The sequence below is a fragment of the Crinia signifera genome, chromosome 2 (genome assembly GCF_055691185.1).
Source record: "Crinia signifera chromosome 2, ASM5569118v1, whole genome shotgun sequence".
Lineage (NCBI taxonomy): Eukaryota > Metazoa > Chordata > Amphibia > Anura > Myobatrachidae > Crinia > Crinia signifera.
In genome coordinates, this window is record NC_139218.1 from 173,163,410 (window position 1) to 173,189,143 (window position 25,734).

Here is a 25,734-nt window from a genome sequence, read left to right on the forward strand (position 1 = left end):
CAGTAGAGGGCTGGACTTAGGGAAATCTGTTGATGTAAAACTGCTTGATTTCCCTAAAGCTTTTGACATGGTGCCTCTCAAAAGGTTACTAAAGAAACTAGGTAATTTAGGGTTAGGGGATAAAATTTGTAATTGGATTAAAAACTGGTTGCACAATCGGTGACAGAGAGTTGTGGTAAATGGCATAAATTTTAGCTGGGGTAAGGTCCAAAGTAGAGTCCCGCAAGGTTCAATATTGGGACCCACCTTGTTTAATATATATATATTAATGATATTGAAAGTGACATAGTGAGTAAAATTGCAATATTTGCGGATGACACAAAATTGATTAAGGAAATTAACTCAGAAGAGGATGTGGAAACACCACAAAGTGACTTAAACAAACTGGAAAGGTGGAAAATGCAGTTGAACGTTAAAAATTGTAAAGTATCGCATCGAATCGCATCCGATATCGCATGCGATCTGATGCAATTTTCCATAGGATTCAATGTTAACATAGTCCTATTCATTTCTCCACTATCCACGTGGGCATAGAGTTGATTTTATAAAGCGTGGCGAGCGCAGCAAGCCACCGAGCCCGAATTGTGGCGAGCGGATTACGTAAAATGTTTTCCGCTGCGCTCGCCACGCTTTATAAAATCAACTCTATGCCCACTTGGATAGTGGGGAAATGAACAGGACCTTGTTCACATTGAATCCTATGCAATATCGCCTCGCATCGCAAGCGATTCGATGCGATTTTGCCGAAAATCACGTTGAATCACATCTGATTGTATGCCTTAAGGTAAGGCATACAATCAGAAAATCGGCAGCCCAGATACTACATAAGTACCGTGTCAACTCACTGCCAGTATCTACTAAGGCAGGAAATTCGTAGCCCCCTAACATTAGTTTCCCAGAATAGGGAAGGTTGCTTAGTCAGAGGTACCATGGTACAGGCAATTTGGGAAAACTGGTCCAAAACTGGCAGTGCTTGGTTTAATTCTTTTTGGACAAGTTCGCCTCACATGACCTGGTTCACCACATTTATATCACTTTATAGGGTTTTCTTTATGCTCCTCTGCGAGGCCCTTCTTTTCAAAATGAGGGGTTCTACCCATATTAATGACAGTTTCATACCGCTCTATCTATAGAGTAAGCCAATGCATCCAGCGACTGATGATTCTGGTGCAGTACCCAGGGCTGCAGGGACGTAACTAGAACTCTGGAAATGGGCCCCCCTCCCCCTAATTGTCACTATAATGCCCTTTAGGAGGCAAAAGAAACAGTGAGGGGAAACAGCACAGGATGGAGAAAAAGAGGAAAAAGAGAGTGAAGGGGAGCTTAAAGGAGAGTGGAAGGGGGTGTGGAGAGCAGAGGAGGGAGAAATACAGAGCAGAGGATAGAGAGAGGGGTAAATGGAGGGGGAGCACATGATCGAGAAAATAAAGAATGTAAGTAAGGGAGTGCTAGAGTGAGAGGTAAGGGGTGTAGGAGGATGGGGGAAGAGGAGGGTGATGGAGGGGGTTTGGGGTGCATAGATGGAGAAAAAGACAGGAGGGAAAGTGAGGAAGTGCAGGGGAGAGGGGGGGAGCAAGGGAGAGAGAAAAGAAGAGATGGATATGGAGTGGGAGCATAGATGGAGAAAAATAGGAGAGAGTGAGGAGGAGAAGAGGCACTGGGGTGAAGGGAAAATATACAGTAGGAGAGAGAGCTAAAGGAGGGTGGTTGCTGGAGGGGAGGGGGGAGGGAGAACCAGTCTGTGAAAGACATATTGTACATCCTAATTTACCCTACTGTATCTTCACTGCCCCCACATACAGTAAAATTGTCATAGCTATGAGTTTGTGAACCCGGCGTGTGTGTGTGAAGTCTTTGCAAGAGGGTGGAAAACAGGCAAAGAGGCAGAGATCAATCCCTGACCGGGAATCGTACCCGGGCTTCAGCAGAGAGTGCCGTATCCTGACCACTGGATCACCAGGGAGTTGGTATTGGAAGCAGGATGATGAATGTATAGTAGAATGACAAAATAGTATGAGTTATTAGTGTTCTATGGATGAGACAAGATATTAATAGGACTGTATCAGATCGGATACTGGAAACGACTGGACTGGCTGGATACAGGATATGACTGGAAACCGGACTGGTTGACCTGGAATACTGGACCGGACGTCAGGTGGTGTACTGGTGCTGGAAGCACGGAACACACAGATGCTGGTTGCAGGTGGGGCACAGGTGCCAAATGCAGGTGGGGCACAGGTGCCAAATGCAGGTGGGGCACAGGTATCGGATGCAGGTGGGGCACAGGATACTGGTAACTATGAACCAGGGAGGTCAGTTATTCCACACTGGAGGCACAGATACCAAGCTCACACTGATCTGTGTGACTTGAGGAACTGACCTCCTTGGAGTCCCAGGTCTCTCTGTATTTATACCCAGCTGATGGATATCTGGAGACAGGTGATACAGAGAGAGTCACAGCATTGGAGAGTTCATGGTCAGGTGATCAGATCCTGTGATGTCAGTACTCCAGGTAGGCTTAGAAGCGGAGAGAGGCCTAGTAGGCCGTAAAACACTAAAGCCTAACTCCTAACACGCACAGGGAATCCTGGCTTTGAGATCCAGACACCAAAGTGCTGATGCAGAGCATAATCAAAGTTGTAATTCAGTGAGAGTTCAAATGGATAAATGCTGAACATCTGCTAGCAGGGAGCTAAGGGGTTACAGCTGTCAGAACCTGGGCTAGAGAAGTCTCACAGGTGTGTCATTAAGGAGAGCTGACCATAGTTCACACACACACAGTGATTGCAGCCTATGTGCAGGCTGAATGAAGCCAGGCAGAGCATACTGAAGGACCATGTAGAAACTGGGAAACAGAAGAAGAAACACCCAGGTTCGTGACAAAAATGATGTGTACCTTTAAGGTTGGGTCTCCTCAACAGCAACTCCAAAGGAGACCTGGTCCATGCTCCTAAGTTCAAGACCGCTGCTGCCGGGTCTTCTCCTCCCCCGCTCAGTGCCGCTGCCGCCGCCTCTTCAGTTCCCCCAGCTAAGGGTCCCTGCCACTGGGACTTTAGCTGCCCAGGTCAGTGTCGCTGCCGCCAGGACTTCAGCTGCCCTGGTCAGTGCTGCTGCCGCCGGGACTTCAGCTCCCCCGCACAGTGCCACTGCTGCCACTTTTGTGGTCCCCACGCAGCGGCGTAACTAGATTTTCTGCGCCCCCCTGCCGACAATGCAGGAGGCGCCCCCCCGGTAAAAAAAAAATGGAGCGGAGCCGGGGTACGGCGGGGGGGAGGGGGGTTGTGTTTCTGTGTGTGTGTGTTTGTATGTATGTGTGACGTGTTTGTGTGTATGTGTGTTACCTCTGGCCGGCGTGGCCGCATCCGTCTGCGCCGGGTCCCGGGCGGCTCTCCCGTTACTGCTGCTAATGAAAAAGTGACACTTGGAAAATGGCTGCCCCCATACTGCAGACGAAAAACTGTCTGCGGTATGGGGGCAGCCATTTTCCAAGTGTCACCTTTTTGTATTAGAACAGCGCTGCGGCTGCCGGGACTCGGGAGAGCTGGGACCCGGTGCACTACAAATAAAACCACCGGCGCCGCGGCAGAAGGCAAACAGTGAGTAACTATCGTCCCGCAGCCCCCCCGGCGCCCACATACCCTCAGCGCCTCCCCGCCACCGCGGGGGCTGCGTGACGATAGTTACGCCACTGTCCCCACGCTAAGGGCCGCTGCCGCGGGGACTTCTGCTCCTCCACTGAATGCTGCTGCTGGGTCTCCTTCTCTCCAGCCTGATCCCCATCTAGCTGCCACAGCCACCACCGCTAGGCCGCCTGCTCTCAAGTACCCATCTAGCCGACGATGGGTCCCCTCTCCTGCTAGAGCAAAGGTCAGGCAGGGAGGAGCCCCAGGTTCTAATGGGTAGGGGAAGGGGGCAATAAATGGAAAAATAATATAAAGGGTGCAGGGAACTGTCTGCTAGGTTCTCGGGCACCCTCAAGCTCCCGGGCCCCATAGCAGTTGCATCCCCTGCACCCTCTTACGCCACTGGAGGGCTGCATCTCTGGACTCAAAGTATGCACACATTTGTCTAAGGCTACAATCTCCATCACCTGCAAAGCAGTTTTACTTTCTGGCTGCATCCAGCTTCTATCATAGCTGGGGTGAGGGCCCAGTCTGTAAATCCCTGTGCTGTACCCCCTGCTTTCTGATAGTTAGCAGCTTCATTGTCTGGCAAGTCTTCCTATGCTTTCTTTGGCTCCCCAGTAAAAGGAGTCACCACAATATAGAACAGTAGGCTATAGCTGGTAAAACTACTTTGAAAAGCTACAATTGGTACAGATATTTGCCTTAACTGTCAACTGATGTATTTTGTGACTGATAATGTCTAATGTCTATGTTTCATCAGGTACAGCTCACCAAAGGAACTAATGTACTGTCCTGGAGAACAGCAGCATTTTATATGGGACAAATGGCTCCTAAACCGGTGTTATTGAGAAACATACTAATTACAGGTATACATTATGATTCGATCAGATTTTGTATTATTGGGCTATCCAATTATAGCCCATTTTTACCATGCTGTAAATGACCTGTTTTTGGATTATAATACATGTCTTCCAGGATGTGATCCTGAACCCATGTGTTATCACTCATGTGTTACTTGCATAGTAGTGGGGGATCCATTAGCCATGGTAATTTACTGCAGCTAATATGATACCCCTTCATCTCTTATTACAGACACCCCTGTCCATCTCAGATTGAACAGACTAATTTGACATTTCTTATTAACAGGTGCTGCATATACATCAGAATGTTTCCCATGCAAGCCTGGCACATTTGCACCCACCAGCGGAGCTTCAACCTGTAAACTCTGTCCTGAAAACACATTTTCAAACCGTGGGGCTTCCTCCTGCATACCCTGTGAATCTGATAAGTATTCAGGTATATTGAGTACATGAATAATCTGCACATCTATATATATATATATATATATAGTAAGCCAGCCAGAGAGACCCTCAGTCTCCTGGAACGACAGGACCAGCACACCCTTATATTAGATGCAAAAAGTGTATTTATTGAAGCATCGTGTCAATCATCATCAAAGAGATAAAAATTCATCATACTTAGCAGTGACTGGCCAAGGACTGAAGACAGCAGCATACAATCATGCACAAGTGCCCTGACGGGCCGTTTCGGTAAGTACCTTTCTCAAGGGCCCTTTGAGAAAGGTACTTACCGAAACGGCCCGTCAGGGCACTTGTGCATGATTGTATGCTGCTGTCTTCAGTCCTTGGCCAGTCACTGCTAAGTATGATGAATTTTTATCTCTTTGATGATGATTGACACGATGCTTCAATAAATACACTTTTTGCATCTAATATAAGGGTGTGCTGGTCCTGTCGTTCCAGGAGACTGAGGGTCTCTCTGGCTGGCTTACTATATCTATTTGTTCAGACCTTGAACCCCTGCCTGAATTACATTGGAAAGTGTGCGTTTCCCACAGAATATTGTATATATATATATATATATATATATATATATATATATATATATATATATATATATATATATATATATATACATATATATATATATATATATATATATATATATATATATATATATATATATATATATATACTACTTCTCACCACTAAGAGGTAAAGTACCGGCACTAACCACTAGGAGTAAATTACCAAAAATGGGGTAAAAATTGAAATCCTGTGGTTAATGGACGTTCGTACTGCCGAGAAACAGCCAGGCATGTATATGAATCTATATTAATGCCCGGGTGTGTTTTGTCAGCACGACCATCCATTACCCCAGGAAAAAAATTGCACAGACTGTTACTATATCATCTTTAAATACTGACACTAATAGTTGCCTGGACATCACATTATTAATGGCTATAACTCACACTACCAGATGCACTAAACTTCAAAAGTGATAAAATGGAGAGTGAAAAACAACCAACCAATCAGCTCCTGCTTGACATTTTTCAAACACAGTCAGTGACATGGCATGCAGGAGCTGATTGGCTGGCTGGTTATCACTCTCCAATTTATCACTTTTGAAGCTTAGTGCATCTGGTCCACAGCCTGGCAACCATTGATGATGATGATGATGATGATTACCATGTATGGTTGTGTGTGGTACAAATCAAGGGGTAACAGCGGCATATCTTAATATATTTTGAGATAAAGGGTAAAAAGTTCCCTAGGTGGACCAAATCAGAAAGTGAAAGATTTATTTGCAGGGACACTGATCTGTTTCAAACTTGCTGGAGAGAGAGAGAGCTGTGAAGACTGATTGGATCTAGGTGCAGATTGGTACTGGGGGGTGGAGTGGAGAGTTTGTGGGCTAAAACTGTCACAGCTCAAATTAAAACTAAAACTTTCACAGTTTAAAGTGAAAGTTCAATGCAAAAGCTGTCATTTTGACAAGCTTTTAACTAGTAAGCCATTATTCTTTTTGGTACTTATGTAGTAACTGGGCTGCCGATTTTGAAATCGGGTCCATTGCATCGCATCGCACCCGACCATATCGCATGCGATGCGATGCGATGGACCCGATTTTTCCATAGGATTCAATGTTAAAATGGACTCTGTCCATTTTAACATAGAATTCAATGGGAAAAGGGGTCCTTTTCATACCCCTACTATCCAAGTGGGCATGGAGTTGGATATAAACCTGTGGCGAGCGTAGCGAGCCACCGAGCCCGAAGCGTGGCGAGCGTAGCGAGCCCCGCGAGGGGACACAGAATACCGTCCCCTCGCGGGGCTCGCTTCGCTCGCCACGCTTCGGGCTCGGTGGCTCGCTACGCTCGCCACAGGTTTATATCCAACTCCATGCCCACTTGGATAGTAGGGGTATGAAAAGGACCCCTTTTTCCCATTGAATTCCATGTTAAAATGGACTCAGTCCATTTTAACATTGAATCCTATGGAAAAATCGGGTCATCGCATCGCATGCGATATGGTCGTATGCGATGCGATGCGATATCGCATCGCATCTGATTGTATGCTTTAACTTAAGGCATACAATCAAAAAATCGGCAGCCCAGATACTACATAAGTACCTTCTTTTTTTGTGAAAGTAAGCATAATCCTAAATTGTAAATAGTTGTAATGTCATGGACCCTGAAAAAAGGATGTATTGGTAGATGCCGGAATCTGCCAAGGGCGGTGGCATAGCTACCGTATGGCAGCCACCGCGGCTGCTTGGGGGAGCAAGTGCCAGCGGGGCGCCATCAGGGTAGACAGTCTCCCAGCGCCTGCTGAGAGCCACCCGCACCGCCGCCGTATTCCAGGTCCGGCACCGCAGATATCCTCCTGGGTCAGTCTCCTGCAGTTCTAATGAAAAATTGCACGACAAAATGGCTGCCCCCATACAGCAGACAGTTTTTTTCGATATTTTAGAGGAGGCGGCGGTGGCCTCCTCTAGCATCCATAAAAACTGTCTGCTGTGTAATTTTCATTAGAACTGCAGGAGACAGAGCCAGAATATCTGCGGTGCCGGACCAGGAATGCGGCGGCATGCAGAGGGCTAAGGGGGTGCTTAACTTTACTTTGGGGCTATGGGGGGGGGGGGCGATGTCAATATCGGCGGGAGGGGGGGTGCAAAAATGTTAGTTATGCCACTGGCCTAGGGACATTTACTGTGGTTTATAAAGAAGTTAAGCCTTGAGAAGAGGGATAATCTGTTGAGTTTGCTGCAGCTGCTCTGGGTCCACAGGAGCTCTGAGAGAACTGCTGCTAGAGAAGGATTTTGCATGGGAGAGCAGCTCTCCACAGCACCTGGTTGATCAAATGATGGATTCCCAAAGCCAGCATACTCAGGGACGGCTTTACCATTAGGCAGCTGCCTAGGTGCCACAAAGTCTGCCTATCAAAGAAATCAAGAATGTCCATGAGGGCCTTTGTTGTACTTAATGGAGGTGGCTGCTGTGGAACCTTCTTCTAAGACCATACTTTCCTACATTTCTGTCCCCTCCTCCTTGTACTCTATTGTGAATGGCAAAGGGAGGTCTCCAGGGAAAGCAAGGGACTTTCCCACCTTCCCGTGGGCTGGGTGGACCACCCAATTTTTGGGAGCCTCCCTGCCATTCCGAAAAGTGGGTATTGATGGCAGTATGGAGAGGGGGGGGCAGTAGGTGCCTACGGTGCTGAGAAGTCTTACACCAGCCCTGAGTATACTCCATCGTTTTGATTATAAAAATTATTAGCATATAATTAAGATATTTACAACATATACTCATGGTTGCCTACCTGACCCTCTCCTTCAGGGAGAAAATGCTCTGTTCCTGTACTTCCCTGGTAATGTATGATTGCCATCACCTGTGGTGAAACACCTGTGTTCTTAATTACCTAGCTCACCACAGGGTGTGGGTCACCAGTAATTAGGTTGACATTGGGTTTTCACAATTTTTTTGTCATGGATGTCGACATGGACACTGAAACGTAGCGCTGCGCTCGCCATGCTCCGGGCATGGTGCCTTGCTACGCTCGGCACACTATTTTATTCTCCCACCACACTCTAGTGGATGGTAGGTCATGAAATACCGCCTGTCGGCACATGTCAGCTCAAAAAAAATGCAAGAAAAACCCCATGTTGACATTTTGACTGTTGACCTAGCCCATGTCGACCTAATGACCCTGTCCACCTTCCTGCATGTTGACCTAAATGCATGTCGACCTTATGACTGACGACCAACATGTTGGTGACCCAATGACCGTATCCCTCACTACAGGTGATGGTAATCATACATTACCAGGGAAGTCCAGGAACAGAGTCACGTAGGCAACCATTCATATACTGCTGTACCTTGTATAATGTCCACATGAACCATCAGGTTCATATACATTATGTGTGTGTTTAAATCTGGCAATGAAACTTGTCAATGCATTCCCTGCCATTGATCTGTGACTGGGAAGAGTCACTAACAGCTAATCTCAAGGGAGCAGGAAGATGAGAGCTCTGCATGTCACTATAGAATAAGCATATAATATGCGGTCACAGTGTTCCAGAGGGGTTTTGATATCAAGATATCGTGACTGGTGCTTTGATATGAGTATGCCTATACCCAAGCAGCAGTTATGAAATAATGAGTCAATGATAAACAAAAAAGTACAGGAAGTGTAAACTGGGCTACATATAAAGAAACAGTGTATGACATAAAAATGTGCAATTTAATATATGGAAATGCATAAAAAATCAAAAACAAATATAAACAATGAAGCAATAATAATAATAATAATAAAATTATTTAAAATACTGCAAATCAATGATCACTTAGTACATTAGACATGAGTGTATGGATAGTCACCCTTCTTGTGTGGTCCACCAGTACTGGGGAAGTCCTTTTGGTTATGAAATTGTAATATCCAGTAAATGGGAGGTGGGAGTCTCTTCCTCTCCTTTGCCAAAATGGAACCGGGTCTATTAGGAGGTGGCGTTCCTCCAAAGGTGGTGTTGCCGAGGTGAGTTTGAAGAGATCCAAGCCACTTAATTCGATGGTTGTAGTATTAACCTCCGCTGGAAAAAGTGGTGCCCATGTGTTAGTGGGCAGAATGGGTGGCTTATCCAATGATGCAGTGAATCAGTTTTTCAAGACTGTACGCGTTTTGCCGCAAAAAGCAGCTTTTTTAAGGATGTCTTGATCTGTCTGGAGTCCGGGTTAAAATACCCTACTAATGGAGGGTGATGTCATACACCTGTTTGTGCTTGTGTTAATTGTAACATTAAAAATACATATTAAAACATATAAACAAATATACATATTCAATGTCAGGAGGCAGACTTACTTATGCGCATATTCGCCGATTAAATATAAAAGTCGGAAGATATTAAAAAACCCTAATGTGTAACACTGCATTCCCGGAAGTCCGGTCAGCGGGTGGCTTCCGGGCGTTGAAATGCAGTTGTCCATCGCGTACTTCCTGTTTACGCGAGTGACGTCTTTGTCCAGCCGCTTCGGGAGGCCAATGTGGAGTTTCCGGTATTTGGACCGCATGGATATGACTGTGGACCGCACGGAAGTATGTCACAGTCGGGTACTCAGCGTTCCATTTCATTAGATAGAATATCACAGATTTTATATAGTTGGTTTTAGAACCCACGCTTGTCTAGCATGTTACATCTGTTTATTACATCATAATACACTTCAATATGCCGTAATGCAGCCCTTTCATGTTCCCAGCATAGGGGATGCAAACTGTTTTGCCATTTATCTCTTTGGGGAATTTCGGGAACATCGGTTTTTAGAAAGCTTGGGGCCAAGGTGTCTCTTAGTGTTTTGTTTCTCCACTGATTCACTGCATCATTGGATAAGCCACCCATTCTGCCCGGCACCACCTTTTCCAGCGGAGGTTAATACCACAACCATCGAAGTAAGTGGCTTGGATCTCTTCAAACTCACCGCGGCAGCACCACCTTTGGAGGAACGCCACCTCCTAATAGACCCGGTTCCATTTTGGCAAAGGAGAGGAAGAGACTCCCACCTCCCATTTACTGGATATTACAATTTCATAACCAAAAGGACTTCCCCAGTACTGGTGGATAACACAAGAAGGGTGACTATCCATACACTCATGTCTAATGTACTGAGTACATTAATGTATTGTATCTAATGTATTGATTTGCAGTATTTTAAATAATTTTATTATTATTATTGCTTCATTGTTTCAATTGGTTTTTGATTCTTTTATGCATTTCCATATACTAAATTGCACATTTTTATGTCATACACTGTTTCTTTATATGTAGCACAGTTTCCTGTACTTTTTTTGGTCACAGTGTTCCGCCTCATTACCTGTGATGGAGTGTACCCCACATTCACTGTACCCCTTATCCACATAGTCATAACTCCGAACATGACCCTCTCCAGCAGGGCCGGACTGGGACCTAATGGTCCCTTTCATTTTTACCACACAGGCCCATCTTCTGTGGCCACACAGGCCTCATCATTTCTTCTATAAGACAATACTTAATACCTAATATATCACTGTTTTATCAACTCATAGTTGATCATTTTTAATATAAAAAAGCAGCAGTAAATAAGCTATATAACTGAGTGACCAATATTACCCTCCTGTCGTATGTAATGCAGGTAGAGACCAAATAAATTTTGTTGTCCCGTTAATTGACAGAGCTCTCTGATCAAATGGGAGAGAGTGATTCAGCCACTGCCATTGTTACAGGCAGAAATGACTGTGGAATAAATGGGTCCCTGATTACTATTGGGAGTCAGGTCCAAGCACGGCATACAGGATCACTGCAACGCTGCTACTGCTTGATGTGAGCAGGGAGGGCAGGCGGATTGCCGCTGTCAGTGAGGGGGTTGCGGCAGGAGCCGGGCACACTGGTTACTCACTGCTGTCTGTCCTCATGTAGGAAAGAGAGCAGGAGGAAGCAGGATGGGAGCCTGATACTAGACTATCAGGTAAGGGGCAAGGGGCTCCGGACTAATGCCGCTATGAGGCTATTCTCTCCAGCGACCAGCAAGGTGAGGGGAATGCCTTCCCTCCCCCAACAGCTGCAGCCCATAGGCCCATGCCCTGGGTGTGGTTGCATCATGACACTGCAGCGTCATGACGTCAATATGTAAATGACATGGTCGCCCCGCGCTCATCACAGTGAAGCCCAGGAGGCAATGCTGAAAGCGCATGAGAAATGGATGCACAAAATCGGCCCACAAGGCCATCAGCCCTTCTGGCATTTGCCAGAAGTGCCAGATGGCCAGTCCGAGGTATACAAAGTGTTTGGTATCCTGTGAGGGTGGGGTGCAGTTTTTATATTCAGGGGTACACTAAGTGTGGAGTAACCTGTCAGTGTGAGGTGCACTATGCATACCTCCCAACATGACCCTCTCCAGGAGCGACACAATGCTCTGTTTCTGAACTTCCCTCTGAATGAATAACTGCCATCACCTGTGTTGAAAAACACCCTTCTTATCAATTACCCTGTATAGCACAGGTGATAGCAATCATACATTCAGAGGAAAGTCCAGAAACAGAGCATTGTGTCCCTTCTGGAGAGGGTCATGTTGGGAGGTATGCATAGTGCACCTCACACTGACAGGTTACTCCACACTTAGTGTACCCCCGAATATAAAAACTGCACCCCACCCTCACAGGACACCAAACACTTTGTATACCCACTGATGTACAGTTCACCACACACATTTACAAGGTGCTCCACAATCAGTGTAACCCCCTGATCCACAGAGTTACCCACACTCACTGTGTACCACAAGCCTTATCCACAGTGTACAGTATACACATATGGTACCCCTTACTTAGTGTATCCCTTGATACATAGGTTGCACACCACATTCCGAGGGTAACCCAAAGTCAGTAGATCCCACAATAACAGTGTATTCCTTGAACAACAGTTTGCACCCCATGATTCAGAGTGTACTGAAGCCCTGCACTCATATTTTTTCATTGCCAATCTTTATGTATGAGTTCAGTTGCTTAAGGAGCCCCATGATTCTAGAAACCCATTTTGGCCAATAGCTCTCCCCTATCTGATCACAAAAAAAGCGAGTAGAAGTTACAGGCTGACAGGTGGTACAGACTTCTCTGTGGTTCTCTGCACTGATACTTATTGGATGACATCATCATTAGTGTAACGAAGTTTGGAGGATTAACCATGCTGTCGCCAGTGGCAATTTTGGTAAGGTAAAGTATCAACTGGGAGAATCAGCAAATTTTATACTACAGTATTTTATACTACAGTCATTAGGTTGACACAAAAAGGTCAACATGCAAAGGCCAACAATGATAAAAAGGTCAACCTAAGCAAAAGGTCAACATAAGCAAAAGGTTAACATAAGCAAAAGGTTAACATAAAAAAAGTTGATATGTTAAAAGTTGGACATGAGTTTTTTAGCTGTTTTGTAGCAATGTCAACCTGAGAACACGGGCCCCCAAAAACCGTGTGTTTGGCACCGATGCGGTTGCACTCAGCACACTTTACGATTCCTAATCAGAGTCCACGTGGATGGTAAAGCATGAAAAAGTCCCAAAAAATTTAAATAAACTTTTCCACAACAATATTTTGCTTATGCTAATACTCAGGATCATTTAGGCCCTTATTCTGATCGGTGCGGCCAGATCCGATTATGCGGCCAGGACCGTGCGTGCGAAACCCCGCCTTCCATACGGATAGCCAACTCCGTCCGTACGCGGTAAGAAGCTGGCCGAACGGACCGCACGTGTATTTTTCACGGAATACGCCTCCTCCATCTAAGGGAACCTCCCCCATCATTCGATGGTCGCAGACCATCGAATGCAGAACCGAGTGCTCCACCAGCTCCCGCAACCTCAGACCACACGGACATTTTTCCATGCAAAAGCAGGGATCTGGGCGGGCAGCTGACATCCGGCGATGGCATATGTCCGCCCCCTACACGTGCGTCACGGCCGCATTACCATACGTACGCCCAGCGTTTGCATGGGAACGCCCATGAAACGCGGGGCGTATGCATATGGTAATGAGCCCAAATAGCCCTTCACGCCCCTCTCCACCCCCTGTTCGGAGTGTTCACATATCATGCGGGATTTGGCCGTACGCCCCGCTCGCACATGCGCAGAGACGCCTCTGCACATGCGCAGACACAAAACATCGGCGGGCCGAACGCACGCGGATATATCCGCACCGACCAGAATAAGGGCCTTAGTGATCAACATGGAAAAAGGTCGACATGACTTTTTAATATTTTTAGGGTGTCTACATGGTCGACATGGGCACTGGCTAAGTGTACCGTGTCCCCTCGCATGGCTTGCTGCGCTCGCCATGCTTCGGGCTCGGTTCCTAGCTGCACACTATTTTATTCTACCTCCACGCCCTAGTGGATGGTAGGGTATGAAATACAGCCTGTCAGCACATGTTGGCTGGAAATGTTGTAAAAAAAATGCTGTTTGACCTTTTTCATGTCGACCTATTGTGTGTCGCCCTTGAAACCCTGTCGACCTTTTGACTGTTGACCTTTTGACCCTGTCAACCTTTTGACTGTCGACCATATGACTGTCTATCACGAGTCACTCTATGATCAGCCCAGATACCCATTTAGTATTACTTCTATATGGTAAAGATAAGCAAGATCAGTTTTCTTGAAACCGAACAAACCTGAGTTTCATTTTACCTAGGGGATCAGAGTCGTAATCCAGTTCTTCCTGCCAGGCTTAAACCCAGAAACTAGGCAAAACATAATATTTTAGACATTTGAATCTTGCGTGTTTTGAGTTATATCCCTCCCATGGTGAGTAGGGTACCATTTCATGGAGGAGAACTGATGTAGATGGGATGGGCAAACATACTTGCCTACTTTTGAAAACTAATTTCAGGGAGATTATAGTTGGCAGGAGAATTTTGCACAGTGCCACATTGAGGGGGCATGTCAGGCTCTACCCAAAGGGCATGTCTAGTTGCATATAAGGAGAGATTGTGAAAAGAGATTGTGAACGTGGCACCTAGAAGTGTGGGTGTGTACTGCTACATCTAAGAGGAATATTTTAAAATGACTTATATCCAAATGTAGATGAGCCCCAAAGCAGTTATTAAGAGCTACTGGGAAATGGCGCTGATGATTCAATGTAAATATCTGTCTCTAATTCAGTTTTTACCTAAAAAATGTAACAGTGTAATGTGGGCTAGGTGAAATGAGGGAGATTGGTAGACTAATGAGGGAGAGAGGGAGATTGCTGCTATTTCAGGGAGTCTCCTGCAGAATGCAGGAGGGTAGGCATGTATGCCCTAAAAATAAACCTTAAAAGCACTGATTCAAAATTATGTCATAGAACGTATGGGGTTTGAATACAAAAAAGAACTTCCTCTCTTTAAAAAACATATATTATTGGTTTTTCTCCAGCAGACTCACTGGAAGCAGTGATATGACTCTACAGTACGTGATGGCTGGATTAGCGACTGCACATCTGCATGTTACCACTCTAAATGTCATGGAGTATCGATACTCTTTGACAAACAGCTACCATATTCTTTTATTATTACTGCTGCGGACCCAGAAGGCTGGTACCTGCTGCTGGATGTTCAGATTTCTGAAACAAAATAATATACCTTGGTTAATTTACACGCTTCTTATACTGACCAACAAGCCTTTTATCAGACCATAGGTGGGATGCACTAATGCAAAAATGCGTTAAAAACCCCGTTATCTGGGTTTTTACCGCATTTTGAAATGCACTAAAACCCAAACACCAGGTTACGCGATGGGGGTTATTACCAGCAAAAGCTTACCGCACCCCATACCGCCCAAACCAACCCCAGTCGCCCCGCAACAATGTGAGCCACCAATCTTCACTTGAGTCTGGGCAGCATAGTGCTGTTCTGCCCAGAACAGTGACCTTCTCCTCCCTAGCCCCTACATCCTCTTCCGGGTGAAAGGAGGAGGAGGCAGAGTCCCTGGTTCCTGCAGCAGCAGCCAGCCAGGTAAGGGAGGAGGGGGAGCTGCTGGCGACCCACTGCCACATTGCCGGGCATAGGGCAACTCATCGCAAGAACTGCCCTTTGCAATAATTATCACATATGTTGCATATGCGATAATTATCTATGTGGTATCTACATGGTAGACGGTGATGTGCTGCGGAGAGGGGCTGTGGATGATAGTGCATTCCGCCCCATATCCCAACTTTTACTCAACAGATCTAAGTATGAAATAATTGTGTCAAGGGATTTTAATACAGTCTCCGACCCAACTGGTCATCACTGGAATCTCATTTCACACTTACTAGAGGAACACTCTTTAGTGGATCCTTGGCGACTTTTCAACCCTACTGACAGAGCCTATACGTTCCAATCGGCAGTCTATAGATTTTTCTCATGCATTAACTATTTATTGCTCTCTGCTCCCCTGCTCTCATATCTGCTCATGCCCCAGTTTCTATAACACTCAAGGCTAGCTTGATGGGAATGCACACTTTTATGTGGCGTTTTCCCTTCATATTTATATCAGTCTGATGAATTTAAAACATTCCTCAATCTGAAATGGACAGAATATATGGATGATAACCTAGAACACTGGGATAATTCTGTATTGTTTTGGGAGACGTCTAAGGCGCTGATGAGAGGCCATAGCATGTCATATTTTACACACCGGAACAAAGAGATTATCTCTCAATATAAGGACCTGCAGCATTTATTGCAGGCAGCCCTAGCAAAATATATCTCGAATCCTTCTGAAGAATCATATAATGCCTACACTATTTCCCATTAGACATTGGATAGTTTTTTGATGACTCTTAAAACTAGACTATACTAGTCAAAATATTTTCACTAGGGAAACAAGACGTGTAGGCTGTTGGCCAATATGACAAAAAATTTAAATGTATATATCACATATCCACTATTAGAGATGGCCACTCAGATGCTTTATTGACCAAGACTTCTTCTTTTCAAAGGAGCACTGTATTTTATTAAAAAAAAAAAGGCCATTTAGGACAGTGTGTTGTGAAATTTCCCCCCCTAAAACGTGTGTGTGTGTTCTGGGCCAGGCATTAGCACTGTGTTAAATATTAATGCTCAGTAGATCTTGTGGCACCAAATTAATAGTATAAGTGCAATGAGACACTGTGTTGCTGTAATTTGTAAAAACTTGTATGTTCAAGGCCAGACAGTGGCACTGTGTTAAACAAAAATGTTCAGTAAGTACAGTAAAACCGTAATAATAATGAAAGCACAGTCGGCCACTGAGTTGCTCATGCACAGGGCCGGTGCAAGCCCTGTCAGCCCCCCAGGCGAAATATCCCCCTCCGCTCCCGCTCTGACCAGTTCCAAGGTGGGGGGGGGGGTTTGGATGCGGCTGCCGCCAACCCGCTCCATGGCACGGGGCAGAGGGGTGCGGGCGCCGTTTGCCGTGATCCACGGGGGGCCCATAGCAGCTGCACCCTTGCACCTAGACATGGAGTGTTGGATTCTTTTTTCAACTGAAGCAGGTCAGCGGTGCACACAGCACTATGCCCTGGAGTGAACACTAAGGGTGACATTCTATGGGATGAGATTTGTGTTATTTGGCGACATTTTCGCAAAAAACGGCCGAAATCCCGTTTTCGCATATTTAATGAGATGCAAAAAACGGCAAAATCGCAGATTTTGCCGTGAAATCGCACTATTACAAAGTGCAATTTTAACTCACGCCTGAACTCGCATCCAGATGTTTTCCCATTGAAAAGTATACAAATCGCATATTTAATGAGATGCGAATTTGAGAAATGTGTCTTAAATTCACCAAAAAATCAGACTCTGATATGCAAGTTGGCCAGGTTCTGATATGTGAGTTGGCCAAAACCCTGCACAGATCATTGAGATCTGTGCATGGTTTTGTGGTAAAAAATTTGTTATTTTTTATTTATTTTTTTAAATTGCGTGGGGTCCCCCCTCCTGAGCATAACCAGCCCCGGGCTCATTGAGCCGGACCTGGTTCCAAAAATACGGGGGACAAAAAGCGTAGGGGTCCCCTGTATTTCTGAAACCAGCACCCGGCTCCAACAGCCCGCAGTGTCATGCCACAGCCGGGGGACACTTTTTACATAAGTTCCCCCGGCTGTACCATGAGCACCGTGGCTGGTCAGCCTTGGACGGGGTACCTGGAGGAGTGGGGACCCCCCCAATAAAGAGGTCCCCCCCCAGGCTTCACCTGTCCAGGGCTGAAGCCCGGGGCTGTCACCGGCATCCCTGGCCAGTGGATGCCGGCCTGATGGGGTTAAATCTTTTAATCCTAACATTGCTTTATACAGGAGAACTACAAGTACCAGCAGACCTCCCCCGCAGGCTGGGACTTGGAGAACCACAAGTCCCAGCATGCGGGGCATTAATGGCCCCGCTGGGACTTGTAGTCCACCTGTAAAAAGAATGTTAAAAGAAAACACACACACAGAAAAGTAAAACTTTATTACATACACACACACACATCTCACTTTTACAACAATATACTCACCGATCCAGGATCCAGCGCTGGTCTCCATTCTGCAGAGCCGGCTACCCCCGCACTGACAGCGGAGACAACCGGCTTTCTCCGATGCAGCTAACAGCTTCAGGCTGAGAGCATGATTGGGAGATGCATCTCCATGGAGACGCATAGCTCAGCGCTGATTGGCTGAGCTATGCGTCTCCATGGAGACGCATAAGCCGAAGATGCTCTCAGCCTCTGTTGCGCTGGGACAGCGTGACAGAAGCTGTTAGCTGCATCGGAGGAAGCCGGTTGTCCCCGCTGTCAGTGCGGTAGCCTGGGGGGGACCCCTTTATTGGGGGGTCCCCACTCCTCCAGGTACCCCGTCTGAACGAAACAAGAGGTTGCTGGCACTCAGCTCCTTGTTGACTTGAAAGTGCCCCGTTCCTTCGCTGGAAGGTGTCTCAGTGACACCAAAGTATACTGTCCTGGATGTGCGCTGCACTGGGGTCTCGTGGTAAAATAAATCAACACGTAGCCTCTTTCAAGGTTGACGTTTCAGCCATCTATTCTGGCTTTTTTCAAAACAGCTTAAACTACAAAGAAGGAGCGCGTGGCAAGTGGCAAGATTCATAAATAAGGTATGAGCCTGGAGCTCTGTAACTAATAACGGATAGCCGTTAGCCCTCCACCCCCATACCGCTGCACAATAATCACCTGCATCGCGGGTTTGATACATCAGAGCAAGCACTATCCCCTGCTTTAGAGCAGGCAGTTAGCTCATATGCCCCACTTCACCACATCATAAATCTACCCGTCTCCCTTCTGCATAATCTCAACCCTATCTTCACCACTCTTACCCCATTCATTCAGCTGACATTGCCGGCAAGGTAAGTATTGAGGTCACTGTTAGGGCTATGGCCCGGGGAGGCGGTGGTGGGGTGTTAGCCCTAGCCAACCCCACAAGGATTAGGCCAAGCTGCCACTCCCAAGGGTAGGTAGAAATACTTAACCACTCCATGCTACTCTGCCCCCCATACATGCCACTGTTTAATGCCTTCTGTGCTGCTCTGTTCCCCTCATCCACACAGCACTGTCCAACCATCCACACCACTCTATCTCTCCACCATCTGTGCTACTGTCTTTTTCCCATTTGCACCATTCTCTTTACCCTATCTGTGCACTCGGTGCCCCCCCCCCCCCCCCCCCCCACGGCATCACTATGTCTTACCTTCCCCCGTCTGCACCACTGTTTTCCACCTGTCTGTGTTGCTTTGTCCCCCGATTAGTGTTGCTGAGTCTTCCCCCTATCCACATATCTCTGTCCCCCCATCCACACTGCTCTGTCTCCTCCCTCCAATCAACACCACTATTACCTAATCTGAGCAGCTTTGTCTACCGCTTCACCCTTTGCACACAAATTTGTGAATTAGCAGCTCCACCATTGTGTGAGTGACAGCAATCTCACTCTGTGAGAGTGCTGAATCTGCACTTACCCACAGGCTGTGATGGCGTACCATATCTGTATTGCCCAAGGAACATGTCCATTAAGGCGCCAGCCTTAATGATCGGAATTTCATTGCTTTTTGGAGTATGTGTGGAAGAGTTACAACAGGTTTCTGAAATGTCAGATCATATGTAAGAAGCCTTAATGGGACATGTAAAACCGTAAGGTTTTTTGTCTATGGAATTTCATCGCTTTTTTCAATTTATTTTTTTAACTCAGAAATGTAAAATTTCACTGTAATAATCATTGGATTTTTTAAATAAATAAATATTTGATGAAAATGTTCGTATAACATCACTGTTTTGTGCAAAATGCAAAAAATATTTTTTATTTACCAAACAGAATTGTTTATACTTTAACTTAGGTCAAAATACTTTGTTGCCTTTAAAAAAAAACATGAAAAATATCAACATATAAATTCCAAATGTTTATGCTTTTCTCTTCATATTTTACTGGGATTGGGATTCAGTTGGGATTCTAATTAAATAGGGGACTCTATTCTGGCAACACACAGGGAAAAGGGGACCTTAAGGGGGTGACACACAGGGTGCAGTGACTGTAATGGGGGGCAGCAACACATAGGCCACTGTGCATTGCCTCTCTAAGGCCACATACTACTGACTGTTCCTAGCCAACACTAGTTCTCAGACTGGCACTCATGACCCTGCACACCCCACATCAGTGTCACAAACTTTTGCTGCTCTGTTTATACACAAAGATCCCCTATGTACATCTATACCCCCTGACACACCTGAACCCCACAGACTTTACCTCCACAAGGACAACCAAATAACTGCCTGTCTCTTACACTCCTAAATTCAACAGCTTAATTGATTTATCTTACCTCTGCACCCCCCAAAAGCCCTGCACCAATATCAGTGCCACACCCCCAGCTCTGCATACCCCCCTCACATCTGACCACCTAATTTAAAGTGTGGTAGGCCCTTTGTCTCTTATTTCTAATTTATTTATTTACAGTTTCTTGTATAGCGCAGCAGATTCTGTTGCGTTTTACAATGGTAGACAGTGATAAAACAAACTGGGTAACCACATACAGACTTGGAGGTTAGAGGGCCCTGCTGCAAGCTTACAATCTATAGGGATATAGGAGGGAAACATAAGGACAGGCATCAGTAATAGCGTAGCAGTCCCACCAAGTTACAAGTCCAGAAGGGAAGCTATATAATACATAAGTGCCTCAGAGGGTTATGCGTGTAGAACTTAAATATGATAGGCTTGCTTGAAGAGGTGAGTTTTCGGGGACAAATATGGAACGCTTCATAAATTTGCATGTCATCCTTGCGCAGGGGCCATGCTAATCTTCTCTGTATCGTTCCAATTTTAGTGTATCTATTTTTACCCTTGATGATTTTATACTATCTATTTTCTTAAATACCTTACCTGGGATATGTATAGGAGATTGTTGAAATATATATAGCATTTTGGGCAGGACCACCATTTTTATCAAGTTAATTCTACCTGTTATAGATAGAGGTAGTTTGACCCAGGTCTTTGTTTTCCCTTGGTACCAACAACGTTTTCCGCGTTATTTGATATACGTATCCCAAGGTATTTAATACTATCCACCCATTTTAATGCTCTTTCTTGTACAATATTTTGGGGATATTCCCCTCTAAAGGGTATTATAATGGATTTGTTCCAATTGATCCTTATCCCGGATTTTTTCACAAATTCTTCTAGGTTTGACAATATAATTGGCATTTCTACCTCTAGATCGGCCATATAGATCAACATATCATCTGCATATAGAATATAGAATGGTGGGTTCACCCCCCTGTTGTTGTTCAATTTTTGTATTCTCATAAAACCTTCTAATATTTATTGCCGTGCTTTTGTCTCTCTGAAATCCCGTTTGATCCTCATGAATAAGTTTGGATGCAACCCCCTCCAGTCTATTTGCTAGCACTTTGGCCAGTATTTTGGCATCTGTGTTGATCAACGAGATCGGTCTATATGCTTCTAATGAGCTTAGATCTTTATCCTCTTTTAAGATCAACACAATTATAGCCTCACCCATTAATTGTGGAATTTTCCCATTCTGCATACTCCTATTGAACATCTCTGTGATTTTGGGGGCCATTTTACGACAGAATTTCTTATAAATCTCAGATGGTAACCCATCGCACCCAGGCGCTTTCCCTCCCGGGGAGGTATTAATAGCATGTCTAAACTCTTCTTCTGAGATAGGCCATTCCTAAATATCCCCCTCCTCTAGACTAGGTAACTCTATTTTCATAAAAAAAAAAATTCTATCTCACCCGCTGTACCTACGGATGTACATGTTTATAGCTCCTTGAAGTACTTCAAGAAAGCATTCACAATTTCTGGTGTAGTTTATGCCACTCTCCCATCCCCACTAATACAATTGAATAATATTATTAGATTTTTTTTTTCCTCTCTGGCTAATTGTGCCATGTAACTACCTGGCCTGTCGTACGTTGTATATCTATTGTGTGCTAAAAAAGATTCTTGCCTCACAGCTCGCTTCTGGACTTCATCCATCCATACTACATAGCTGCATGGTTATAAACTGGGATGGCTAGATAGCCTATACCCCTGTTCAATTTTGGTTGGACTAATTTGCACATGCCTACCCTAGCCCGCTTGCCATTCCAAAAAACCTTGTGAAGTATCATGTTCATTAATTGTAAATCCGCTTTTGTTTATAGTAAAGGGAACGTTTGAAGTGGGTAGTGTTCCCATCTAAGCTTCTTTTGCAGGGTGCCACACCCTGCCCATTTTAAAACTCTCAAAATGCACCTTGCCCTTTTTGTGTGTGGCACTGTGTGCCCTTATGCTGCCCCCCACTACTCTGGCATGCCGCTGAGAACTTTTGGTGTGTACCATCATGTGTAATGGGTATTGTAGTGTGTGGTATAATATGTAAGAGGCATTACAGTGTGTGCCATAATGTGTAATTGTCATTACAACAGGATATATAATTGGCATAGCAAAGAATGATCATGTTTAATGGGCGTAATCTTAGTGCAGTGTGCAATTTTTTTATGTTTTTTTTGTTTGTTTCTAACGAGCATTTCTGTACATTTACATTTACATGGGTGCACGCGACCAACCTTGCGGCCGCCCAGCGGGAATGCTGGGCATTTTCATGCTAATGAAAACGCCCAGCATATGGGAATGCTGGGCGTTTTCATGCTAATGTGGCCATGATGGACCGGATGTCAGCTGCCTGCCCACTCAAACCCCTACCCCAAGCGTACAGGCATATGTAAGGCTGCTTAGAGCAACCTTACATATGCATGCACCTTCCACATCTTTTGATGGTTGGTGACCATTGACCATTGAAAGATGTAGGAGGGTCCCAGTGGCATGCCAGCCGGTGAAAATGTATGCGCCTTGTGAATGGTGGGCTGGCATACCACCATTCGCAAGGCAGAATCTGGTTCACTCGCAAGGATGCAAATTCCCATCCGAGCAAATGAACCAGGATAACCCCCATAGGGTATCAATTTGTCTGGTAACTTTAATTCCCAAATAAGGGATAAAGTCATTAACCCATTTCAGTGGAAATTTGACCAACCTAAAAGCAATAGTCCATCTTTTAAGTAGCATTGTGGTAGATTTGTCCAGGTTACTGAAACCCAAGATGGAACCAAATTGGTATATTTTATTAAAATATCTGTGTATGTATATATATATATATATATATATAGTGGCTTCACAAGGGTTGGTGTCACCCAGTGTAGTAACTCATGGTGTCACCCCCCCCCCCCCCAATTTTCACGAAAGCTGGAGATGGGATGCTTGTGCGTGCCGGAGGTGTGGCCTATCAGAAGGGGGCGTGGTCTGTACCGTGAAGTACTTTTGTACTTGCAGATTGTGTCAGCGCACCTATTCCAATCTTCCAGTATTATATAAGTGCTGTATAATTTAATTGATTGATCAGTCCAGCTTAGTTCTTCCCTGCATTTTTACAGGCTACTTAAATCATTAAACACTGTTTATCTGTAATGCCAATTGCACATTATGCCGCACACCATGATGCCAATTACACAATAAGATACACACTGTGATGCCCATTACAGCACACACCCTGATGCCCATTACGCCGCACACCGTAATGTCAATTACACAATATGTCGCACACCGTGATGCCCATTACACTGCACACCATGATGCCCATGACGCCACACACCATGATGCCAATTACACAATACGCCGCACACCGTGATGCCTATTACACTGAACACCATGATACCCATTACGGGACACAGCGTGATGCCAATTACACAATAAGCAGCACACCATGATGCCCATTACACTCCACACTGTGATGGTAATTACAAAATACTCCCCATACCATAATGCTGCCCATTACACCCCACACCATGATGCCCATTACACATATGCCCCCATAGTGCCAGACACAGATACTGTATGCCCCCACAGTGCCAGATATGCCCCCACAGTGCCAGACATATACCCCAGTGCCATATATGCCCCCCGGCCCACAGTGCCAAAATATCCCAGCATACATTATTATACATGCTGTGTGTTGCACCGTCTCTGAGTCCACACAAAAGAAGTAGGCAGGCTGGTTAGGACTCCTCCAGTCCTAACTCACTGAGCTCACTTGAACAGGAGGTGGTGGAGGAGGCTGGACGGAGAAGAAGTCAAGTTGCTTGAAGTCAGAGTTGTCAGTGACATAAAATGGCGCTGGCCGCGGATTCAATACCCGCGCCCCCCCCCCCATTGAGTGACAGGCTCACTCAGCCTGCGCGCCCAAGCCGGGTCCCTCCTCCATAAACGGGTGGCCAATCCCCAGATCAGGAGGGGGAGGGAGCCACCGGCAGTGATTGACACAGAGTACACGCACCACCACACGTGACTCAGGAGTGTCGGGCGGATTGGGATCTATAACCAGCCCGGGAAATTTTTCGAAGCAGTCATTATTGGGGGGCGGGATCTTGTGAGGGTGCGCAGTCAGTACTTTCCTTTTTCTATTTAATAATACATATTTCGAAACTAATTGTACATACTATAACTGTTCTTTCTAATCGAACACTTAAAAGTGTGCATGGGTAGAGTTAGGCTGCGGAGGTTTGAGTATGGTCAGGGATAAGCTGCAGGGGGAGGTATGGTTAGAGTTAGGCTGTGAGTGGGGTGGTATATGGTTTGGGTTGGGCTGCCTGGAGGGATGGCTTCTGATAACCCTGACGGTTTGAGCACCTTTTGTGTAGTGTAGTGTACTAACCTGGCTTAAATTACATAATGTGGGATGGAGTTCCTCCATCGCTGACCCAATGTACCTCCGGTACCTTCCAGCGGCTGCGCTAATTTGTCACATTGCCCCCTTTAAGCACACATTTCTCCCTGGGAACAGTATGGCAAACACATACACGGCAGTGGAGGTCAAGGAAGCAAGGAGACGGAACACAGTGAAAAAAGTGAGCTAGGCAATGCATACCCTCACACACACACACACACACACACTGTATATTCACACCCCACACAAGCATACTGTATATGAACACAACCCTCACCCCACACACACATACTGTATATGCACACCCCCACACAAACATACTGTATATGCACCCAGGGCCGTCTTAACAGCAGTGTGGGCCCCTGGGCAAAGCAATACACTGGGGCCCTTACCCATTCTCCCCTCCTAGAGGTGGGGGGTGCTATCAGCAGCAGCTTTGATGTCCCACGGGTGGCAGGGGGTGCTCTATATTCCACTCAACATGTAGGACCAGGAGCAGTAACTTCTGCTAATTACTCCTTTACTGCACAGGTGGTGGGAGGGAGAACACTAACGTGTGGAAGGGGGCACTGAGCTGAATGAAGGGTCCCTTGTAAATTACTTCCAGGGAGGTAGGGGGTGTTTTATAGGCAGAGGAGGGTTGTATAATGGAGTGGGCTTAATATTCGTCATTTTCCGGTGGAAGGGCAGCTTAACTGCAGATATCGCCATTATCTGGAAATAGATTTCTTAGCCTTCAATAGTATAAAAACCTAGAGTCCAAACTTTCAGGAGGTGCTTGGGACTTAGGGATCAGAGATCAGGAGCCAGAGCAATCCATTGACAAAAATATAAAACTGTACACCAGACGTTTGGAGCTGGAGCAGGGACCAGCTGCTGGAAGGCTGATATCTCTGGTTCTGGGCATGATAGAGACAAGCCGCTATTGTTGACAGAAAGGGGAGAGTCCCAGCTTTTGGAATATACTCTCAAAAAACCTCTAAGTCAGAGAGAACCTGAGAAATATGACTGGGAAATGCAATTAACAGGTCAGATTTGTACTGCTGCTTTGAAGTTGGATATCTCCAGTTCCCCAGGGCCGATTTTCAAAATT

General features: G+C 45.7%; 1 protein-coding gene and 1 non-coding gene across 2 annotated transcripts in view; one reads left to right on the top strand and one right to left on the bottom strand.

Annotated features, from left to right (window-relative positions):
- The window catches only part of ELAPOR1 (endosome-lysosome associated apoptosis and autophagy regulator 1), a 514,464-nt gene that overhangs the window by 276,657 nt on the left and 212,073 nt on the right, over positions 1-25,734 (top strand). Inside the window, exons 6-7 of the mRNA XM_083173204.1 lie at positions 4,387-4,492; positions 4,773-4,922. Coding sequence (XP_083029330.1) covers positions 4,387-4,492; positions 4,773-4,922 — 256 coding nt within the window. The remainder of the gene's footprint in view (positions 1-4,386; positions 4,493-4,772; positions 4,923-25,734) is intronic.
- LOC146061802 (U6 spliceosomal RNA) lies at positions 20,656-20,762 on the bottom strand. Its single transcript, XR_014471254.1, has one exon. It is a non-coding gene; the product is annotated as a U6 spliceosomal RNA (small nuclear RNA).